The sequence below is a fragment of the Tauraco erythrolophus genome, chromosome 1 (assembly GCF_009769465.1).
Source record: "Tauraco erythrolophus isolate bTauEry1 chromosome 1, bTauEry1.pri, whole genome shotgun sequence".
Classification (NCBI taxonomy): domain Eukaryota; kingdom Metazoa; phylum Chordata; class Aves; order Musophagiformes; family Musophagidae; genus Tauraco; species Tauraco erythrolophus.
This window is the reverse complement of record NC_141465.1, coordinates 136,795,060-136,815,694: the sequence shown is the minus strand read 5'-3', so window position 1 is coordinate 136,815,694 and position 20,635 is coordinate 136,795,060. Positions and strand designations below refer to the sequence as shown.

The following is a 20,635-nucleotide window of genomic DNA, read 5'->3' as shown; positions in this document are numbered from 1 at the left end:
TGGTGCAGTTTGGAGGGGAAGGTGTAAAGAAGCGTGCTACTCTTCTGGTTCAGCTTTATCGAGTGCATGTTCAGCTTCCTTCAGTGCATTCCCAGCTTTATTTGGGGCCTCTGTGATTCGGTCACTGAAGAAGGCAAACTGGAAAATTATAAATATTACAGCAAGTCCACCGAAAACTTCACAGAAATAGGTTGAAATACCCTGACATGGGATACGGAGGAACCAAGCAGAACTCCAAAGGTGACGTCTTAATTAACCAGAGGATTGAGATAATAAAGAGCGTGAGGCTTCGCACTGCTGTAAATTTTAACCAAATAAACAAAACTTTTTAGAAAGAGGAAAGATTTTCAGAAAAATAGACTTTTTAACTGCAGATTTTACTTCCTTGTTCCGTAAAGTGTAAATGATGGGGTTTAACAAGGGAGTCAAAATGGAGAAGACAACGTTGCTCATGACATGGACATCAACAGGGATGTCCGCTCTGTAGGACATGTACGCCACAGTGATGGAAGAGTAGTAAGTTCCCACCACAAGCAGATGGGAAGTACATGTTGAAAAAGCTTTCATGCGTCCTTCTTTGGAGTTGATCTTTGATACGGAGAGGAAAATGTGGACGTACGAGAGGGTGACGAGCAGCAGAGGGATGACCGACACTGTCATAGCGATGGAGAACCCCAAGAAGTTCTGGAAATGGGCACTGAACTCCGAGCAGGCGGCTTGTACCACTGCCAAGTGGTCGCAAAAGCAGTGGAGAACCCTGGTTGTGTCCCCGTAAGCTAGCTGAGAGGTCTGCACGACGACAGGCACGAGTGTGAGCAGTGCAGTGATCCAGGCGCTCGCTGCCAGCTGGATGGTCACTCTTCTTGTCATCTTGGCCGGGTAACAGAGGGGGTTGCAGATGGCTTCGTAGCGGTCGTAAGCCATGACCACCAGGAGAAGCGCCTCGGTTACTGTCAACCCGTGAAAACTGTACATCTGCAGAAAACAGCCCTGAAACGAGATGGTTTTGGCGTTGGCCAGGAACATTGCCAGCATTTTGGGGATGGTGGTGGTCGTGAATAGCACGTCTAACACGGAGAGGTTAACCAGGAAAAAGTACATGGGTTTGTGGAGCGTACGGTCAACCACAACCACGGCGATGATAACGGCATTACTGACCAGGACCAGCAGGTAGAATAGCAAGAACACAATGAAGAGGGGGGTCTGGAAACCCTGGAGAGCTGGAAACCCCACCAAGAAAAAGACTTTAGTGGAAGCATTGCTGCTGCAGCTTTCCATGGTGAGGCTGGTCAAAACACCTGCAAGGATGAAGCAGGAGTAAGGAAACGGGCTGAGGTGCAGGAAAGCATTTCTCTAAGGAGCTTTCATAGAATCACAGAAGGGTTTGGGTTGGAAGGGACCTCAAAGATCATCTATTTCCAACCCCCCTGCCATGGGCAGGGACACCCTCCACTACACCAGGTTGCCCAAAGCCTCATCCAACCTGGCCTTGAACACTGCCAGGGATGGGGCAGCCACAGCTTCTCCTGGCAACCTGTGCCAGTGCCTCACCACCTTTGCAGAGGTTCTGCGAGGAAAACACATGTTGGATGAAATCTTGCAGAGCTGAGCATGTTGCACAACACAGCTCGGCCCCTCTTGTCTCTAACTTGCAATTATTTGGATTTTCTGTCGACGATGTGGATTACGCCTATAGATGACACGCTCTTCAGCTTTGGGCATGAAGGGCAAGGATTTGTCTTGTCTCCATACAGAGCCCCCCACAACTGCACTGGTCCTTCTGGATGCCTTTCTGCTCCATGGGGAAAAAGGGACATTTTGGGGGATGCAGCTCCTCTGCCCCATTCTGCACCGAGGAAGAGATGAGCTGCGTTACGGAAATGCCCGTTTCTCTTTTCTAAGGGAATTCAGGGAATTAGCTCAGAAGCAGCCAATGATCCATCTCCCTTTTGCTAGGCTGTTATGATCTTTGCTACCCAAAGCTGTTCTCACCACCGTTTTTCATGCCCACGTTACCTCTGCTACTTGCAGCTCACTGCGTTTCCCACGGCCGTCGCAGCACTCAGTCGATTTCTGCTGCCGTTGCTGAAATTCGGATGGAAACGTAGAATTTCTTTTGACATCCAGGTCGTTTCCTGGTACATAAAAGCAAAGGGATTTTCACGGGATTTTTTTTTTTTTGGCTGATGTAGGTCAGCATCATGTCTTTTACCATGGTAAGAAAAGGTTTAGAGATTCATGAAGTTCAAAGACACTGCAATAAAAGACTAGGAATAAGCATCCATCAGTGTCCTCATTTCAGTTGGAGGGGGACACGGCGTGTGACAGCTTACAGCCCTTACATGTCCTTCTCCTACATAATGCAGCTCTACAGTTGCATTATTCATACAGACCTGTGGTGCTTCTTGTGTTTCTCCAGCAAGGGTAAGAAGGAGCGTGCTCTACTTTTCCATTTATTTTGCATTATAAGTTTTTAAGATTCCTGAGTTACAAAGGTTTTCTTTGTGCTCTTCACTGGGTAAAAAATTTGCTGCACGGCCAGGCCCAAAGAGTGGTGGTGAATGGAGTTCAATCCAGTTGGTGGCTGGTCATGAGTGGTGTTCCCCAGGGCTCAGCTCTGTTTGATATCTTTATCAACGATCCGGACAAGGGGATCGAGTGCCCCCTCAGGGAGTTTTGGAGATGGCACCAGGTTGGGCAGGAGCGTGGATCTGCTGGAGGGCAGGACAGCTCTGCAGAGGGATCTGCACAGGCTGGATCCATGGACCATGGCTAACTGTATGAGGTTCAACAAGGTTCAGTGTTGGGTCCTGCACTGGGGTCACCACAGCCCCACACAACGCTACCAGCTTGGGGAAGAGCAGCTGGAAAGGTGCCTGGCGGAAAAGGACCTGGAGGGGTTGGTCGACAGTCGACTGAACATGAGCCAGCAGTGTGCCCAGGTGGCCAAGAAGGCCATCAGCATCTGGGCTTGTACCAGCCATAGTGTGGCCAGCAGGACTGGGGAAGGGATCATCCCCCTGTGCTCGGCACTGGTGGGGCCGCCCCTCGAATCATGTTCAGTCTTGGGCCCCTCACTACAAGAAGGACATGGAGGTGCTGGAGCGTGTCCAGAGAAGGGCAACGGAGCTGGTGAAGGGTCTGGAGCACGCGTGTGATGGGGAGTGGCTGAGGGCACTGGGGGTGTTCAGCCTGGAGAGAACGAGGCTGAGGGGAGACCTTCTCGCTCTCTGCAGCTGCCTGAAAGGGCAGGAGGGCGTCGGGCTCTTGTCCCAAGTAACAAGCAATAGGACAAGAGGAGATGGCCTCAAGTTGCACCAGGGGAGGTTTAGACTGGATATGAGGAAAAATGTCTCCCCCAAAAGGGTTGTGGAGCATTGGAACAGGCTGCCCAGGGAAGTGGTGGAGTCACCATCCTGGGAGGCATTGAAAAGCCACGTAGCTGTGGTGCTGAGGGCCGTGGTTTAGTGGTGGACTTGGCAGCGTTGGGTTAACGGTTGGACTTAATCTTCAAGATCTTTTCCAGCCCAAATGATTCTATCAATCTGCGGTTCTTTCCTCTCGATAAAACCACTTCATTTGTGACGATTTACTGCAGATTAGAATGGGCTGCTCTGTGCAAACCCTGTAGAATGTGCTCGTTTGCTGCGGCAAAATAGAGTTTCGGAAACTTCCAGCATCTTCTAGTCAAGCCATGAAAGTGCTCCTGCCCTTTTATAGACACGTTTTCCTTTGGAATTTAACCATTTTCTCTAACATTGGGTAAATCAAAACTAAGATAATGTTCAGAAAAAAAGCCACCCTTGTTTCCATTAACTTTATGCTAAAAAAAGAAGGAGAAATGAAGCTTAATTAAGTTTTTATGCCTTTTCTTGGTTTCCTTATCCCAATTTAAGAGAGGGGAAATAAAGCTCTCTTGGAAACGTTTTGTGCTTGGCCACAAGCAGTTGAGAGTAATGGTTGGTCTCATGCAATTTCCTAACGTTATTAAATCTCTGATAATTTTCAGATAGTTTTACCTTTCACCCAGAAAGTCATCTCCATAACCATATAGGAGAGATCCATTTAATATTACAAATAAATAGATTTTCTGCCCCACTGAGATTTAAATACAATTGATATTTTGTTTGCTCTCTACCTCTCGTCTAATCTACCCTTCTCCATTTCTCTTTCTCATTATTTTTTTTTTAAACTGGTAAGCTTCAAGGATGTAATTTGTATAAACAATGCCACGCTATTAAAAAACCCCAAGATAATTTATCATATTGAATTAAAATTGCCAGCATGTAATGTCCTTAAAATTAACATCGATTTGAAGTTGTTTTCAGACACAGTAGATCAAATTCTCATCCTTTGCAGCTTGTTGACATGCATCACAATCAAATTTTTCCATCCTGGACCCCATCAGAAAAAAGGAAATCGAAATGAAACACTTAATTAGCCCGAAAAATATTATCGTATTAACAGAATAGTATCAACAATAACTCACTTGCACTTTGAGGTTATAACAAGATCTTCCCCTTCCTTAATGTTATCCTTAGTGGTAAGTGCAAAACTCCTGCAATGCATCAACGGGCAAAGCCACTGCTGATACTGGACATATCCGAGCGCGCTGCCCCGCTCCCCACCCAGAGATGCTCCCCAGAGATGCTCTCCGTCGTTTTTTCTTGCCTTGAGCTGGGAGACGCACGTGTTATTTTCCCGACGGAGCATCTCAACAGTTTTGAATCCTCCTGTTGCACACCGTGGTCGGCAGCAGATGGAGATCGTACGATGGATTTGCGTAGTCAAGAGAAGCAAAGGAAGAGTTTTCGCTACCCAAAGTTTGTCATGTGATGGACATGGGCTGTTGGGTGGAGGCTGGTGGAGGAACACTGGAGGAAGACCAGTCTTCCCACACCTGGAGGAGCTTCTCGTGGTTCAATATTGGCTCTTCTTTTGGCATTTCCTTTCCAATGCCTGGGTTTCATTGGTATGGAGGGCCTGAAAGTCTCCATCTCCCTCTCTACACCACCCAAGGCATACACTGAAGATGTAGCGTCAAGGCCAAGCAGCAGCTCTTGGTAGGGCCAGCAGCAGCTCTCCCAAATGTGGACACAGCCCAAACGCAAACACAATCACGGAGCATCCCAACCTGTATCTCTTCTATCTCCATCTCCTTCCTCCAGGATTTTCAGGTCAAGCCTGATACATGGCTCAGCTGGTGCAGGAGGAGTGGGCAATCAGACAGATGATGTGCATGGGACTGGGCTGGGCAACATCTCTGGCTGCTCAGGAGTTTCCTTGGGCACCATCCCTGCAGGTTGGCCTCTGGTTCTTAATTCCCACCTCGGACAGGAGCCCAGGACTGTTCCATGCACCATGCTTAGGTATGTTGGCCAACATACAACCCCTTTACATGGACAACCAGGTGACTACTTCAGCCATCCCTGGGCTGCTTCTGCGAGCAGCCCATCTCCTTGCCCTGAGACCATCACCTCTAAACCTCACAGCTTCTTCTTTTGGAGGCTTTGTCAAGTGTGGCTGACATCAAGGGGAAAACCAACAGCTCTTGGGAGCTGTGTGGACTGGGAAATCCAGGCATGTGGCATGAGAAGACATTGCCACCTGGATCTGAAGTCAATGGATGGGGACATTCCCTTTGAGGGGCAATTCATTGCTGCTAAACTAAACTCCTCCAAATGTCCTCCCAGACAATGCCCTCTTGCTCCAGATGCCTACCTAAAGACCTTTCCTGCCCTCTAACCATCCTTGAGTGAAAGCTGTCGGATGGCAATTAGAAAGGGTTAAATCCTGTTCTGTGTAAATAGGTTCTGATGCACTCAGGATGTGTCCTCGGACATCATACACAGAAATACAGCTCTGATTACCATATCAGCAATTGGTGAATAACGGACCCACCTGCATCTCGGGAGCATCTAGACGCATAACAAAACCTCAAACCAATCTCATTGACGCTGCTCTGACCCAATTATTCCTCCGAATTGCAGTCATGTCTTTGACAAATGAATGGGCTGGAGACCTCTGCCAGTTTAGCCCAGGATGCTCCCTGGTAGGAGAAGTCAAGCCAGAATATAGATGGGGTTTGGGCACCAGTTCCTTGGGACCAACGTCCTGGGGCTGAATCCTCAGACTGGGAGAGGTGAGGTCAGCAGAGCATCGCTGAGGGCTTGGCAAGAGGTTGAGATCTTTCTGGGAACTTGAGGACAGAAAGATGGACTCCAGTTTGGTTTGACGTGTAAAGTGTGAGGTGGGATTCATGCCAGATTGGGTCAGATAGTTTTTAAACAGAATCTTTGACATAAATTTTTATGGCAGTGGGGGGTTTGAGTGTATCTTTGAATGATCAGTACATTTTCATAATTATCTTATCCCCTGCCATTCTCCAGTCATGTCCTGACCGAAAGCCATCAGACTCAGAGAAAATAATGTGGTGGAGCTGTCTGAAGTCCCTCCCGAATGGAGTTAATGTCCTTGATAGCCTCCAAGTTCTCATGACTCTTGCTGAGGTTTTGGTATGAGGTTCACACCTTCTCCATCACGTTTCTGCTGTGGATGTTGTCCTGCAGTCCACATCTGGCTCCAGGTACTAATGGGGGGACACCAGCTATGTTTTCAAGCAGACAAACCCATGTAACTATGGTTTCCTGAGCTTAGACTATCATAGAATGATAGAATGGAATCATAGAAGGGTTTGGGCTGCATGGGACCTCAAAGATCATCTAGTTCCAACCCTTCTGCCATGGGCAGGGACACCTTCCATGGCAGACTATGGATGAGAAAAATCTCCTCCACCTTTAGTCACCTGAACATTTAGTTCTAATATTCTTCTAGCGGGTGGAAAAGTGTGTTACAGGACAACAATTCCTCCTTTTATTAAACTACCCAATTCTGTGAAACATCCACATACTCAGGACTAAGAGCTGCTCCAGATTAAAATGTCATCACTGGCTTCCCAGGGGCAGGACAGAGATGCTCAAGGTGTCACTTGGTTCACAGCAGTCTGCAAGACTTGAATGTTGCATGGTCTTGAGCAGACCTGGTGGTATCTTGAGCAGGTCTGGTGGGACCTGAGATACGTCCTCCCAGGAGTGCAGCTCTGTAGGACTCCGGTGCTGTCACCACTATGTCTGCAGCTGTCCCAGGTGGGATGGCCATGGTGAAGGGAGGATGGAGAGGTCAGCACAAACGCTTACACCCTCAGCAGATCTAAACAGGCCTGTGCCTGCTCCAGACCATGGTGGGTGAGATGCTTTTCTGGGGAAACTCATCTCATTTGGAAGGAGACGCCAGAATTGTTGAGGTTGGAAAGCACCTCTTGAGATCATCTGCATCATCTACAGCAGGTTGCCCAGGACTGTGCCCACTCAGGTTTTGAATATCTCCACGGGTGGAGAATCCATGACCTCTCTGAGCAACCTGTGCCAGTGTTTGGTTGGGGGACAAAGCCCTTCCCTGTGCTATGGTTGCACGGAGTAGCGGCCTCCCCGTGCCATCCCCCCTTCCTGAGCACATCTGGCCACGTGTGAGACAGGGCAACAGAGCTGTCAGACAGGAGCCAACTAGAACTTCCTGAATTAGTCAGGGGAGATTCAGGTTGGATGTTAGGAAGTATTTCTTCTGTGAAAGGGTTGTCAGCCACTGGAATAGGCTGCCCAGGGAGGTGGTTGAGTCCCCATCCCTGGATGTGTTTAAGAATAGGGTGGATGTTCTACTTAGCGATATGGTTTAATGGGGATTAGGGATGGTTGGGCTCGATGATCTCTAAGGTCTTTTCCAACCTAGAAATCTATGAATCTATGAATCTATGAATGAATCTATGAATGAGACCCTGGTGCTTCTTGAAGGCCAAGTCCTTTCACCTGGGAGCTCCCACCCTTCTTAGCTGAGACCACCCGTTGGGATGGCAGAAGAGCCAAGCCCCATGCTAAGTTCAGATCAGTTCATGACTTACAACCTGTAAGATATTTCTTTTAATTTCCTTTTCTTCTCCCTCCTTCCCTTGGCCCTCAGACTTGTCTGAGCTACCTTCTCCCACTGCCACACTCTACTCCTGCTCATGAATCACTTCTCCTCCACTATCTGCCACTGCATGAGTCTCACTGGTGCTTCCTATGGTTTCCTCTCCCTGCCTGGAGCCCAACCTCTCCATGTCCTACCCTCCCTCTCCCTCAATCTGCAAATCTCCAAATTTTTTTGCAAATTTTCAAAAATTACCAACTTGCAAGTCAACACCCTGCTCCATGGACACGAGAGCAAGTAACGTCAACGCTGAGCCATGGTCACGCTCAGCGCAAACAGGACATGACTCTGCTCGTTTCCGTGCATTTTCTAACATACACCTTCCAGATTAATTTCCCACTTGGATTTCTGATTGCATCCGAGCGGACGGCAGAGCTCCTGGGTGCTCACGGTAAAAACACTCCCCGTAAACATTCGGGAGAAGGTGGTTTCCAAACATCTTTGTTTCGAGACACTAATTCTTACACTCGGGTGGCAACGCCGGTGAAAACAGAGCAAATTGGTCTCTCGGTGCCTCGTGGGTCTTTGGGGTTTTAGAAATGTTTTTCGGAATAATTAATATCCAGGGATGGCGTAATCAGGGCTTGCAGGGCCGGCGCTGGAGCGCGCGGAAGCCGTGGGGAGCCCGAGCCTCAGCTTGTGTGAGTCCCAGCGAGCACATGCCAGGAGTTTTAGAGGTCTTAAACTCTTTAAACTGTTTTATTTTTTTCCAGACCTGACATATTAAGGAGCTCTGGTGACTTGGTCCATGGAGAGAGGTTACGCTTTGGGCTGCTCTGCAGATCTGAGGCGTCATCCTGGAACCACTTTTTGTCGCCCCATAAGTAAACTGGTGAACGCTGCTGTACCCTGCGGATGTCCCAGAGTAGCACAGGTGACTTGCTGGAAAAATACATTAATTTTCACATATATGCTTGATTTAAAGAGAAAAGATCCAGCGAAGAATTCGTTTATGTAAAAATTTCGTACATTGATGCCATCTGAAATAACTTTCTCGGTCTTAATTTCATTCTTTCTTTCTTTTTTTTTTTTTTTTAAATAAAACAAAAATAACATGTCTGCATAAAAATAAATTAGCAGTGTTTGGTTGAGAATAGAAGAGCACAGCTGATGCCTGGCCGTGTCAGACCATGGCCCGGATCTCCCCGTCTGCTGTCCGCAGTGGAGATGCCAATGGGGAGACCCCCTTCCCAGGCTGTGTCATGTTGACACTACCCCAGCAGCTAAAACCATCCCACCATCCCTTCGTCATCGTTTCATGGGCCTGTTGTCCATCAACTCAACCTGCTGCTCCTCTATATCTCTACAACCTTGTGGGCTGTAAATCCTCCTTTGACCTGCTGGTCCTTGGCATCTCTACAGCCTCATGAGCTGCAAATCCCCAAGGTGCACTGCCTGCTGCAGAAAACCAGAACTTTCTTTGTTTTAAACCAATCTTCTGGGTTCAGTGAGCATCCCCTGGTCCTATTGTTCAGGGGGGTTCAAACGTCAGGTCTTGCATTCACTGTAACTCATAGAATGGGTTGGGTTGGAAGGGACCTCAGAGATCATCTCCATCCCCTCCACCTTGCTCCATACTCAAGCTGGGAGTGATCTTATGTAGGAGCAAACCAAAGCTTTTGGAATAATGAACCCAGCTTGCCCCAGTCTATAAGATTATTGACTGCACAATGGATGTTAAATTTCAGAAGTTCTGGGGAGGGGAATGCTCGTTTCTCTTTGTGTGGCTAAAACGCTGGACGTCACTCTTGAGCTACCCAATTTCACCAAGTGTGCATGATCAATCATTACCAAAATAACGGAATAAAGGAAGATTAATAAGTGGATATGCTATGAATGAGGTGATGACACGGCTAGATCTGATCGGTGTTTGTCTGCCATGAAAATGCATTTCCCTGCAGCACGTGAATTCTGTACAAATCACCCTCATAGGTGCAAAACCAAGAACAGAGACGGGTATCGGGGCAGGGTGAGGATGTTCCTTCCTTCCCCCGTCGTGCTTGTGCTTTTTCTGCGCACGAGGCGTGTGCCACCCTGTTCAAAAGGGGTGAAGGACTCAGCGATTCCCCGAAGCGCAGCTGGTCTCGTGCACCCCAAAGCCTCCGGGATGCTCTTCAGGTGAGCAGCCCCAAACTCGCAGGCAGGGCTGGGGGTTTTCTGTGCAGCGAGTTGACAGGTGGGTGGGGGTGACTTGGTTTGCTGGGAAATTTGTCTGAACAGCCCTGACTTGGCAGATGGGGAAACTGAGGCTGACGGGAAGCCAGGATGTCCCTAGGAACCGCTCGAGATGCAAATGGGTACAATTCCAGCTCATATAAAACTGCAGCAGCAGGAATCTAGAATGACAATTTGTTTTTTTCCTCTTGCCTAGCTAAAAATCATCAGTTAAATTCATCATTTTTTCTCTATTCCCTGCCTTTGCTCAGGGATATGCACAAAAATAAAATTAATCCACAGCCCAGGACTCTCTGGAGAGCTGCTGGGCTGCGGGGTGAGGGATGCTGGGCGCTCTGGGCATCCCGACTCTGGGTTTTGAAGGCTCCTTGTTTGCATGGAGGCAGCGTCCTCCTTCTCTGCTCTAACACTGCCACCCCCTGGCACACCCGCACACAGCTACCCGGCCCTGGGGGGCCAGGGTCCCCAGGACCCGCCGGACCCCTCCTCTTCTCTGCCAGCAGCAGAAGAGGTCATCCATCCATCCATCCATCCATCCATCCATCCATCCCCTCCGTCATCCATCCATCCATCCCGAGCTGTGGTGGTAGGTACTAGCTGATGGCTCTGCGTGTCCCCACCAGCTTTTCTGCAGGCAGATAGTTATTTTGGGAGGATGCATGGCCCAAGTGACTGGCACTTGGGTGAGACACCCTCATGCCTTACCTCCTTGCAGTGTCTGTGCAAGTCAAACAACTTGCTGTCTCTCCGTGGCATTCAGGTTTTCACCTATGGATGGATTTATGACCAATGGGCAGCTTTTAGTGCTCCCTAGCACAGTGCTACGAGACAAGAAAGGATTTGGGATCATATCAGCACAGCTGTGCCTAGCCCAGGGGCTTGGACAAATGTGCTGGTGGAGCAAGACTCACCAGGTTTTGCTACGTTTGCCCCGGACCCATGGTACAGACTCTGGAAGAGTTGACTGGAAACATCTTCATGGCCACTAGTCCAGCCTCCGCCTCCAAATGGGACAGTCACCAGCCTGAGTCAGGGCACCACATCCTTAGAGCATCTGTATTTTTAATGTGGAGCCTAAAGGAGCTGCGTGGAGGTGGAAATCTCCACTTGGTCAGGTGAAGTCCCACTGTGAGACATGGGCTGGTCAAGGCCCTACAAACCTCATGTTAGAATCATAAAATTATAGAATCATAGAGTAGTTTGGGTTGGAAGGGTCCTTTAAAGGCCATCTATTCCAACTCCCCCTGCCATGGTCAGGGACACCTTCAACCAGATGAGGTTGCTCAGAGCCCCTCCAACCTGACCTTGGATGTTTCCAGGAATGGGGGGGTATCTGCCACCTCTCCGGGCAACCTAAATGCCCAAATTTGCACTGTAACTCCAGGGACATCCAATGAAGCCACCAGCAAGTGCATCAAAGAAAACAAGAGGAGGTGGCTCTTCACATGGGGTCCCCTCCCGCCGTGAAACTCCCTCCCACAGGACACTGTGAGATAAAGCCAATGCAAGTTCAAGGAAGGACTTTAGACGTCCATGGAAGATAAATCCAGGGACAGTTGCTAAATAGTTCAAGACTCTCCTGACTCAGGGTTAGAATCATAGAATCATAGAATGGTTTGGTTGAAAGGGACCTCAAAGATCATCTAGTTCACCCCCCTGCCATGGGCAGGGACACCTTCCACTACACCAGATTTCCCAAAGCCTCATCCTTATACTCTTGAGGCCACTGTTGGACCATCTCATGGATGAGGTGGGCTACTGGCCACCTAGACATGGGTTTCCTCTTCTTAATTGCTCCTGCAACCTTTGAGAGTTCCTCACAAGTGGGACAATTGCCCGACCGTGGATATTTTCCTCTCCCATTTAGGAAATCCAATTAGCCTGGCTTAACGAGAAAGTGCAATTGTGCTGGGACGTATTTCCCTCTGTGGCTGAGCTCAGCCCTTCGAAGAGGTGGCCAAGCATCCTGCTCCTGGGAGGCTCTGTTGGTGTAAAGTGAGGATCAGTGATGGAGCACATCAGCTTTGCTGTGAGACTTGGTCATCACTTGGAAATCAAGAAGAAAAAGAGTTAAATTTGAGTACTTTGGGGCTATTCTGCAACTTGCTGCTCAGGCAGAGGCTCTGAGGAGAGGACTTTGGAGCTTGCTGAATGTCACCGTGGCCCTGCCCATGCTGTTCCTCCTTGGCCATCAGCAGTAGCTGGTGTGAAGCTTGACTTATCTCTGCGGGCAGCTGGCACGGCGGGGCTCAGCGCGGCTCCTGCCTGTTTTCTCAGCTGCTTTCGCTCTGCCCTTTTCCAGATTTACAGCCTCTCGACGTGACGTTCCAAAGCCAGCACTGGAAATTGCCCTGTCCTTAAGTCCTCCAAAACAAGGCCCAGGCAATTATAAAATACTGAGATTATCTAAACACTCCCTGACCTCCTCATTCACCATTTTAGGCTCTGTCCATTCCCCTCCGCTGTCGGTGTCTGCTTTGCTCACAGCTGCAGTTGGCCTTTTGGTGAATATTGCTGTGAAAAAGCTCTTAAGCAACATCAGCTGGCAGTGCCACCATGGAGCAGACTTGTAGAATCACAGAATGGTTTGGGTTGGAAGGGACCTTCATCCAGTTCCAACCCCCCTGCCATGGGCAGGGACACCCTCCACTACACCAGGTTGCCCAAAGCCCCATCCAACCTGGCCTTGAACACTGCCAGGGATGGGGCAGCCACAGCTTCTCTGGGCAACCTGTGCCAGTGCCTCACCACCCTCAGAGGGAAGAATTTCTTCCTTAGATCTAATCAAAATCTCCCCTCTTCCAGTTTAAAGCCATTGCCCTGTGTCCTGTCACTCCACACCCTTGTCCAAAGCCCCTCTCCAGGTTTCCTGTAGCCCCTTTAGGCACTGGAAGGTGCTGGAAGGTCTCCCCGGAGCCTTCTCTTCTCCAGGCTGAACAGCCCCAACTCTCCCAGCCTGTCTCCAGAGCAGAGGTGCTCCAGCCCTCGGATCATCTCCGTGGCCTCCTCTGGACCCGCTCCAACAGCTCCATAGAGTAATCATTCAGGATCTATGGATGAAAGCCAGTGAGACTCTGTGCAGAGAGCTGCTCATCACACAACCCTCTCACATCTCTGCCAGCCTCCTTCTCCCCAACAAAGTCTGTGCTGGGGCAGAGCAATTTCAGGATGTTGGGTTTTTTTCTTGTTACTGAGTTGTCCTGGTGAGGTCATGGTGGAAAATCCTGCATCTTTAACCTGTGGTATTAGCTTTTTTTTTTTTTTGGGGGGGAAAACCCAGTTTGGAGTCTGCTGGAGATGATCTGTCCTTCCCTGTCCTCTGCATCCTTGCAACATTGCTCCCAGTTTCAGTAATATCCAAGTTGTGGCATCACAAAGTGCAAAATCCTGGAGACCTTTTCTTCCCCCGAGGGTTTTCGTATCTCATTCATTTCATGGGCTGCATTTCTTGAAGGACTTTGAACAGATTTTTAACAGAAATTCTCCCAGATGGACTTTCTCATGTCAAAATGATTTTTTAAATTAACTTCAGCCCAAACAGGACGTCTCTCCTTGCTGGGCCATACAACCTGGCTTTCCTTCCCAAGGACTTTTCCACGCTGAAAACCAACTATTATTCTCTCTCATCCCTTTGGACTGGACTAGGTCTGGGCTTGGTGGGATTGCATTTCAGTTGAAGGGTGATAGTAAACATCTCCAAAAAAAAAGAGACAAAGGATACTGGTGGGATGGGGAAGAACGCGGTGCTTTATCAGGGCCGTAATAACATCTACTTACAAAGTAATTTATTTAAGCTACTCTACTCGAGGCAAAATGTATTACAATTTAGATAACTTTGAGGGCTGATAAAGGCACGATTCTTCTAAGGATTTCTGGGTATAAATTCCTGTAAAGTTTCACTTCAGTAACAGCTGCAAATTACAAATGCTTCCAAGAAGCAGGAACTCTTTCAATTATTAAGCACCCGGCGGTGCCCGTCTTGAGCTCACTTTGCAGCCTGGCTCAGTGACTAATTACTTTTCAATAAGATCCTTCTTAGGAGAAACTCTTCCCGGCCTCGGCGCTCAGGTCATTAGAAGCAATTAAGACTAATTGTGAGCCTGCATGGACAGCAAGGCTTTAGGGAATGGCAGGAGATGTCAGGACCTTGCATCTCCCCACTAGGTGTGGATCAATCTGCCCACACTGGGCATGGTCAGGGAGCTGTTTCCCATATGTTGAGCTTCAATAAATCTGCTGCTGTCACGAATGTCGTTAATTAACATCCATCTGCAGCCTCAGCAGAAAGACCGTGTGGACGACGAAGGCATCACAAAGTACCTTCTGTGTTTTAGAATCATAGAATCATGGAATGGTTTGAGTTGGAAGGGACCTCAAAGATCATCCAGTTCCACCCCCCCTGCCATGGGCAGGGACACCCTCCACTACACCAGGTTGCCCAAAGCCTCATCCAGCCTGGCCTGGAACACTGCCAGGGATGGGGCAGCCACAGCTTCTCTGGGCAACCTGTTCCACTGCCTCACCACTCTCAGAGTGAAAAATTTCTTTCTTATATCTAACCTAAATCTCTCCTCTTTCAGTTTAAATCCGTTGCCCCTTGTCCTATCACTACACACCCTTGTAAAAAGTCCCTTTTAAAGCCGTGCTGAAAGGAGAGTGGGTGTAGGTGCTGACCCGGCTGACGCCCTCAACAGAGGAAAGACCTTGTTTTCCATGATGCTCCCTCCTTCCTGAGGGTGCTGAGGCACTGGCACAGGTTGCCCAGAGAAGCTGTGGCTGCCCCATCCCTGGCAGTGTTCCAGGCCAGGTTGGATGGGGCTTTGGGCAACGTGGTGTAGTGGAGGGTGTCCCTGCCCATGGCAGGGGGGTTGGAACTGGATGATCTGCGAGGTCCCTTCCAACCCAAACCATTCCATGATTCTATGATTCCATGACGTGCTTCATTAAAAAAAAAGGAGAGAAAATAGAAAACCAGACGCTTCTCAGTGCATTCTTGCGGTGTGCGTACTCACACTTTCACTACTTGCCTTTGTATGATGCAATTAGTTCTCCTAATTAACACCTGGCACTCAGGTGCAGTGAAGGCTGGAAATCTGGACCGGGCTGCGAAGCATCATGACTTGCAAGCTGTTTTTTTTGGTTTTTTTTTGTTGTTTTTTTTTTTTTTTTAAACTGAATTACAAACACGCTCAGCATTATGGCCTCTGTCCATAAATCGCCGTCTCTGACACCGCGTCCCCGAGGACTGAAATGAGTTTAATAGACTCGAAACTCTCCTACAAGTGCACCGTGTGCAATTATGCAGCACCATAAGTGCTCTGAGCTCAGGCAGCCTCTGAGCGCCGCGTTAATCCCCCGCTGGAAGGTTTCCAAGTCACAGCACATCCTTCAGGAAACGTTACTCCGTCTGTGTTATTCATAAAAAAAAAAATTCTCACATTTTGAAAGATTTTCCGAGGCTGAAGGCATCTCACCCGTCGCCGGCGATGCTGTCCCAAGTTACGCCCAAGGGAGTGGGCTGGTGGTTTCACAAGAACAGCGTGGGGGAAAGTTGCACTTTTTCCCTTTCTTTTGCTTTCCTGCTCCTTACCCAGGGCAGGGTTTCTCTCTGCTCCTCGCCAGCTGTTGCTGCAGATGTTGAAACCCAGCTCTGTCACAATTTGCTCTGTTGCATGTCCCTATAGCACTGCCCATTCGTAAAAATTGGAATTTCAGGTTGAACAGATGCCATGGAATTTCCCCCCTCTGCTGCTGTAGAAGAATTTCGGGAGGAAGTTCATCAGCAGAATAATAAGGATAATTACTGCATTTGCACAGCCCGTGAGATTCCTCTTTCTTCAGGACAGGAAGGAAGGTCCCATGGCTGAGGGACAGGAAAGGGAACCATGAGTTCAACCTCTGCTTTTGTCTTTTGACTTTCCTCTTCCGAACTCAGCCGGCGTCGGTGTCGGTGCTACGGCTGCCGATGGCTCTTGCGTTAAAAAGCCAGGGCAGGGCTTCAGAAAGTGGCCCCAAAATATATAGAAGCAAGGTGGCTAATGGCCACCAGTGGACTCCAGCCACCCCAGCTCTGCAAACAATTTCTGCAGAACTCAAACCATTTCTGTCTCAGATTTTGGTTGGCTCTCGGTCAGGCGTCAGCAGAGCTCAGATGTCAAACGCTGGCCCTAATCCAGCTGTTTTTTCCGAACCCCACATGCAAAAAAAAAGGATCAGCCTCAGCCCCACAAGTGGAGATGTGTGGAGTTTTTGAAGCAGGACACTGAGCTGCTCCTTTGCAAACCCAGCTTGGCTCTTGGACCTCGAGCATGGTTGGGGTAAGCAGCAGAGCCTGGGCAGATACGGGCTTCCTAATGTGGTTTAATCCAGGCTGGAACCTCCAATTTATTCATCTGTGGACATTTTTAATCTCAGACACATTAAATTTTATAATTTTATAAAAAGGGGCCTACAAGAGAGCTGGAGAGGGACTTTTGACAAGGGTGTGTAGTGGTAGAACAAGGGCAATGGGTTTAAACTGAAAGAGGGGAGATTTCGATGGGATCTGAGGAAGAAATTCTTCACTGTGAAGGTGATGAGGCACTGGCACAGGTTGCCCAGAGAAGCTGTGGCTGCCCCATCCCTGGCAGTGTTCAAGGCCAGGTTGGATGGGGCTTTGGGCAACCTGGTGTAGTGGAAGGTGTCCCTGCCCATGGCAGGGGGGTTGGAACTGGATGATCTTTGAGGTCCCTTCCAACCCAAACCCTTCTATGATTCTATCATTCTTTGCACAAGACAAGTGCTGCTATCATTTGCTGCAAACTGGTTTTAATTCTTCCAAGAAATAGTCCTTCCCCCACGTCCTCCGAAGGATTTAACACCTCTGGACTGGCTGTAATGAAATTGGTATAAGATCTTTTTGTTAAAGCACTTCATGTAGCCCATTCAGGTTTTAGTCTCTGGGACATTCTTAATGCTCCATTTTCAGTAGGAGTTATCCTTTTCTCTTACACGAGATGGACTCAGGGTCTGCATGTCCAAATGTTTGAAGGTCAAAGGCTCACAGTGACCTGAAAGAGCTGCAGGAAAGTTCTTGGTCAGAGAGTGGCAGCAGCAGGCAGGAGACGGCTCCGAGCTGGGAGCCACGAGGCTAGTGCACCAGGAGAAACACCTTCCTTCCAAGGAGTTCATGAGCTTTTTTAGAATCAGAGAATCATGGAATGGTTTGGGTTGGAAGGGATATTTAAAGATCATCTAGTTCCAACCCCCCTGCCATGGGCAGGATCACCCTCCACTACACCAGGTTGCTCAAAGCCCCATCCAACCTGGCCTTGAATGTTGCCAGGGATGGGGCATCTACCACCTCTCTGGACAGCCTGGGCCAGAGTTTCACCTGCATCCCTTGCCCACGTGATGCAATGCCGCTTCATATTGCGAGTTCCCATATACCTGCAGCCCAAGGGGATGGTGGCTGTTGCACGCCCCTTGCACAGGGGGGTGTGTGGTGACCACGACCGGGTTGCAAGCACCCACCAACCCGTGGCATCCGTTAGCTTAGAGCCAAATTCCCCTTCAGCTCTAATGCTTTGCAGAAAGCTGTTTGCATCCTACAAGGGAAAAAAAAATGGGGCGAGCAGCCTTTGGGGCTGCAGGAAGAGCCTGTTCAATCGTGGAGATGCAACTCAGTGCCGTGCCATCGAGCCACCAGCTTGGACCAGTTGGAAGAGGGTGTTTCCCAGCGATGAGGTGATGCACGTTTGCAAACGAGGATGCTCTGGCAAATTCCCGAGACGTTGTGCACTTGCAAAACTGGTGCCGGCTCACAACAGATGGAAATGAAGGAAATGAGGAAGAGGAGCCAATAGATGGTGCTCTTCTTTCATGCAACATCGCGACACGATACCGCTGCCGAAAGGGGTGTCCGCCTTCCCCCGCTGCTCTCTAGGCATGGGTGGCGAGGGCCCCCCGGTCCGGGCCATTTTGGGTGTCTGCTTCTTGCTGCTTTGCAACTGGAGAGTGTCCTCTTCCCACTGGGTTACTCCTGTCGAGGAGCTCTGACCTCCCAAGCCCCAGATTAACCAAGTTTTGTGGGTCCTGGGGGTCTGTCTGTGTACATTGCTCAGCCTCTCTGGATGGAAAGGAGTTATGCAACTGTAAAATATTAATAATGTTTTTTTTTTTTTTTATATCTAATAATAATGCCTTCCTGAGATATTGCAGAGCCGATGAGAGCTGATAAAGTTTATTTTCTCTGCAGTGCATTATCTGTCTGGTGCAGCCCTGCTTGGGAGGACAGCTCAGGGTCACTTGGGCGAAGAATATTTTTGAACGCACCGATTTGGCTGTCTCCGACTTAGCAAAACGTATCTCTGCTGCTAGAGCTAATAAAGCAATTGCTTAATTATTGTTTAATGAGCTTGTGCAGGGAAAGCAGATAATCTTCCCTTCGGAAACATCAAGTCCCTCTGCCCAGCGTGCCCTGTTTCCCATGGCTGGTCTGTCCCATCCCTCAGACCCCAACAAGAAATGCCAGGAGGAAAACGTGACTGTGCCTTTCTTGGCTGCTGCTTGCACCACGACCCTGGGTTGGAAAAATATCCCATCTAGAGTTTCCATCCGGGAGCTTGTTGTGACTTTTGGGATGAAAAGAGAACAGGGAACCCAACAAAGGTCTTTCCATCTTCCCTGGTACCTTATGTTCTCCTTGGATGTGACTTTGCAGCTGTCTGGGTCCCCAGGCTGCAGCGTCGTGAAATCCAAGTGTGAATCTGCCCTGGCAAACCTCGCTGGGGTTTGTGCACCCCTTTGCAGCCAAGACAGCCCTGGACACCAATGTCCAGGGCAGCCAAGGCCATGTACATCCAGGCATTCCCGGGAAGGGCGGCTGGAGGGACTGGCAGCAGCATATGGGCAGGTTTTGGCCACGTGGCAGTACCAGGTGCAGGGATAGATTCAGTCCTCCAGAGCTTTTGAAATCCAGCTATTTGAAGAGGTTCGAATCAACCTCTTTGGTTGTTTTTTTTTGGAAGAAGATGCATACAAATGACTTTTATGGAGACTATAGTGTGAACTTACAAAAGCGTTTGGAGGACTGGGGTGCAGGATCCACTGAGAGAGCAGCAGCTCATGGAGTCTCGTGGCACTTGGTCCTGAAAATGTCACCTCCAGAGACCACCTTCAGCATTAATTGTCCAGACCCAGTATCTCACACCAGCCTTGCTCTGCCCTCTTCATCCCATCGAAAGCTCAAAGGAGGCAGTGATGGCTGCAGCAGTCCTGGGATGCTACTGAACCCGGGTTCCCCTGGAATGAGGGCATGGCTGAGCCTCAGAGGATCCATAACTGAGGTTACCCTACTAGAACCTGTCCCTCCTTGACTTTTTTCCATAATACCAGGTCCCTGAGCAGCCCTTGGGCTTCCCATCACTATGGCATAGCAGCAGTGGAAGGATGAGAAGGGAGGGAGCTGGAGAGGGACCGTCTTCCCAGTCCCACCTAAAAGCTTTGTGACTTGGGCTCTGCACCTGAGATGGTCCATCTGCAGATGGTTGCACAGAGGTTCCTGGAGTTTCTGAGCAGGGAAATGTATGAGCAGGGTTAGGGAGGGCGGGGAGAGCCAAATTTCCCAATAAACTGTGGAAATGCTGATTTTTTGAAGCTGCAAAAGGCCAGTGGGACTGAAGGTCGAGGGGATGGACATCCAGGGATCTGTTTTGAGAGGGACATTTTATGCTGCTCTCTGGGGCACCTGCAGTTATCCAGAACAGTGTTTGGTGATCTTCTGCAGAGGGAACCAAAAAGAGCCTCCCAGGGTGGATCCAGCTCTCTAGGTGGGTAAGGTGAGCGTCTTCCCCTGGGTGCTCGGACATATTTCCAAACCCACAGGTTAAACACAGCCCCTCCAGCCAGCTCCCATTGGGGACTAAGGACTTCACACTACATCCCCCTTACCCCCACCCAAAGATTGCGGGTGTCTCCTCAGCTGTGACCGGCTAAACCCTGTCTTGCTGGTGATGCTCGGTGGCAGATGGAGCAAATCCAGCAACCAGGGCTGAAGAGGAAGATGATGGGGCGGGGAAGGAGCTTGTGCCAGCAGCCAGGTAGAGCATCCATCCCTGTCCAAGCAAGGAGAGGAGATACTCAATGCCCACCGCAGTCGTCTCCCCCCCCAGGCAACCCAAACACTGGAAGGCACCAGAATAATCCCAAAGGGAGAAATCCCATCTTCCCTTTGATGGATTTACCTCCATCTGCCTGTTTGTTAACTCCTCCGGCTCATATCTGGAAACATCGTAGTGATTCCTGCAAAAAAAACCCCAACAATGGGGAGAGTTATTGAAAAATAAATAATCTGGGGTTATAGAAACAAACACCCCTGATCACAAATCCCAGGCTGACACCACGGCTTGGGAAGTTAAAGAAATACATGCAGAAAAAGCAAATGGAATAAGAAAATGAA

The 20,635-nt window shown here is 49.2% G+C and overlaps 2 protein-coding genes across 2 annotated transcripts in view; one reads left to right on the top strand and one right to left on the bottom strand.

Annotated features, from left to right (window-relative positions):
- Positions 1 to 306: 306 nt before the first annotated feature.
- On the bottom strand, positions 307 to 1,278 carry OR2AT4 (olfactory receptor family 2 subfamily AT member 4). Its single transcript, XM_009989567.2, has one exon. It carries the CDS (start codon positions 1,276 to 1,278, stop codon positions 307 to 309), a length of 972 nt encoding a protein of 323 aa, XP_009987869.2.
- A 1,490-nt stretch (positions 1,279 to 2,768) lies between these two features.
- Positions 2,769 to 20,635, top strand: part of SLCO2B1 (solute carrier organic anion transporter family member 2B1) — an 82,662-nt gene continuing 64,795 nt past the window's right edge. The window contains exon 1 of the mRNA XM_086616437.1: positions 2,769 to 2,969. Coding sequence (XP_086472563.1) covers positions 2,769 to 2,969 — 201 coding nt within the window. The remainder of the gene's footprint in view (positions 2,970 to 20,635) is intronic.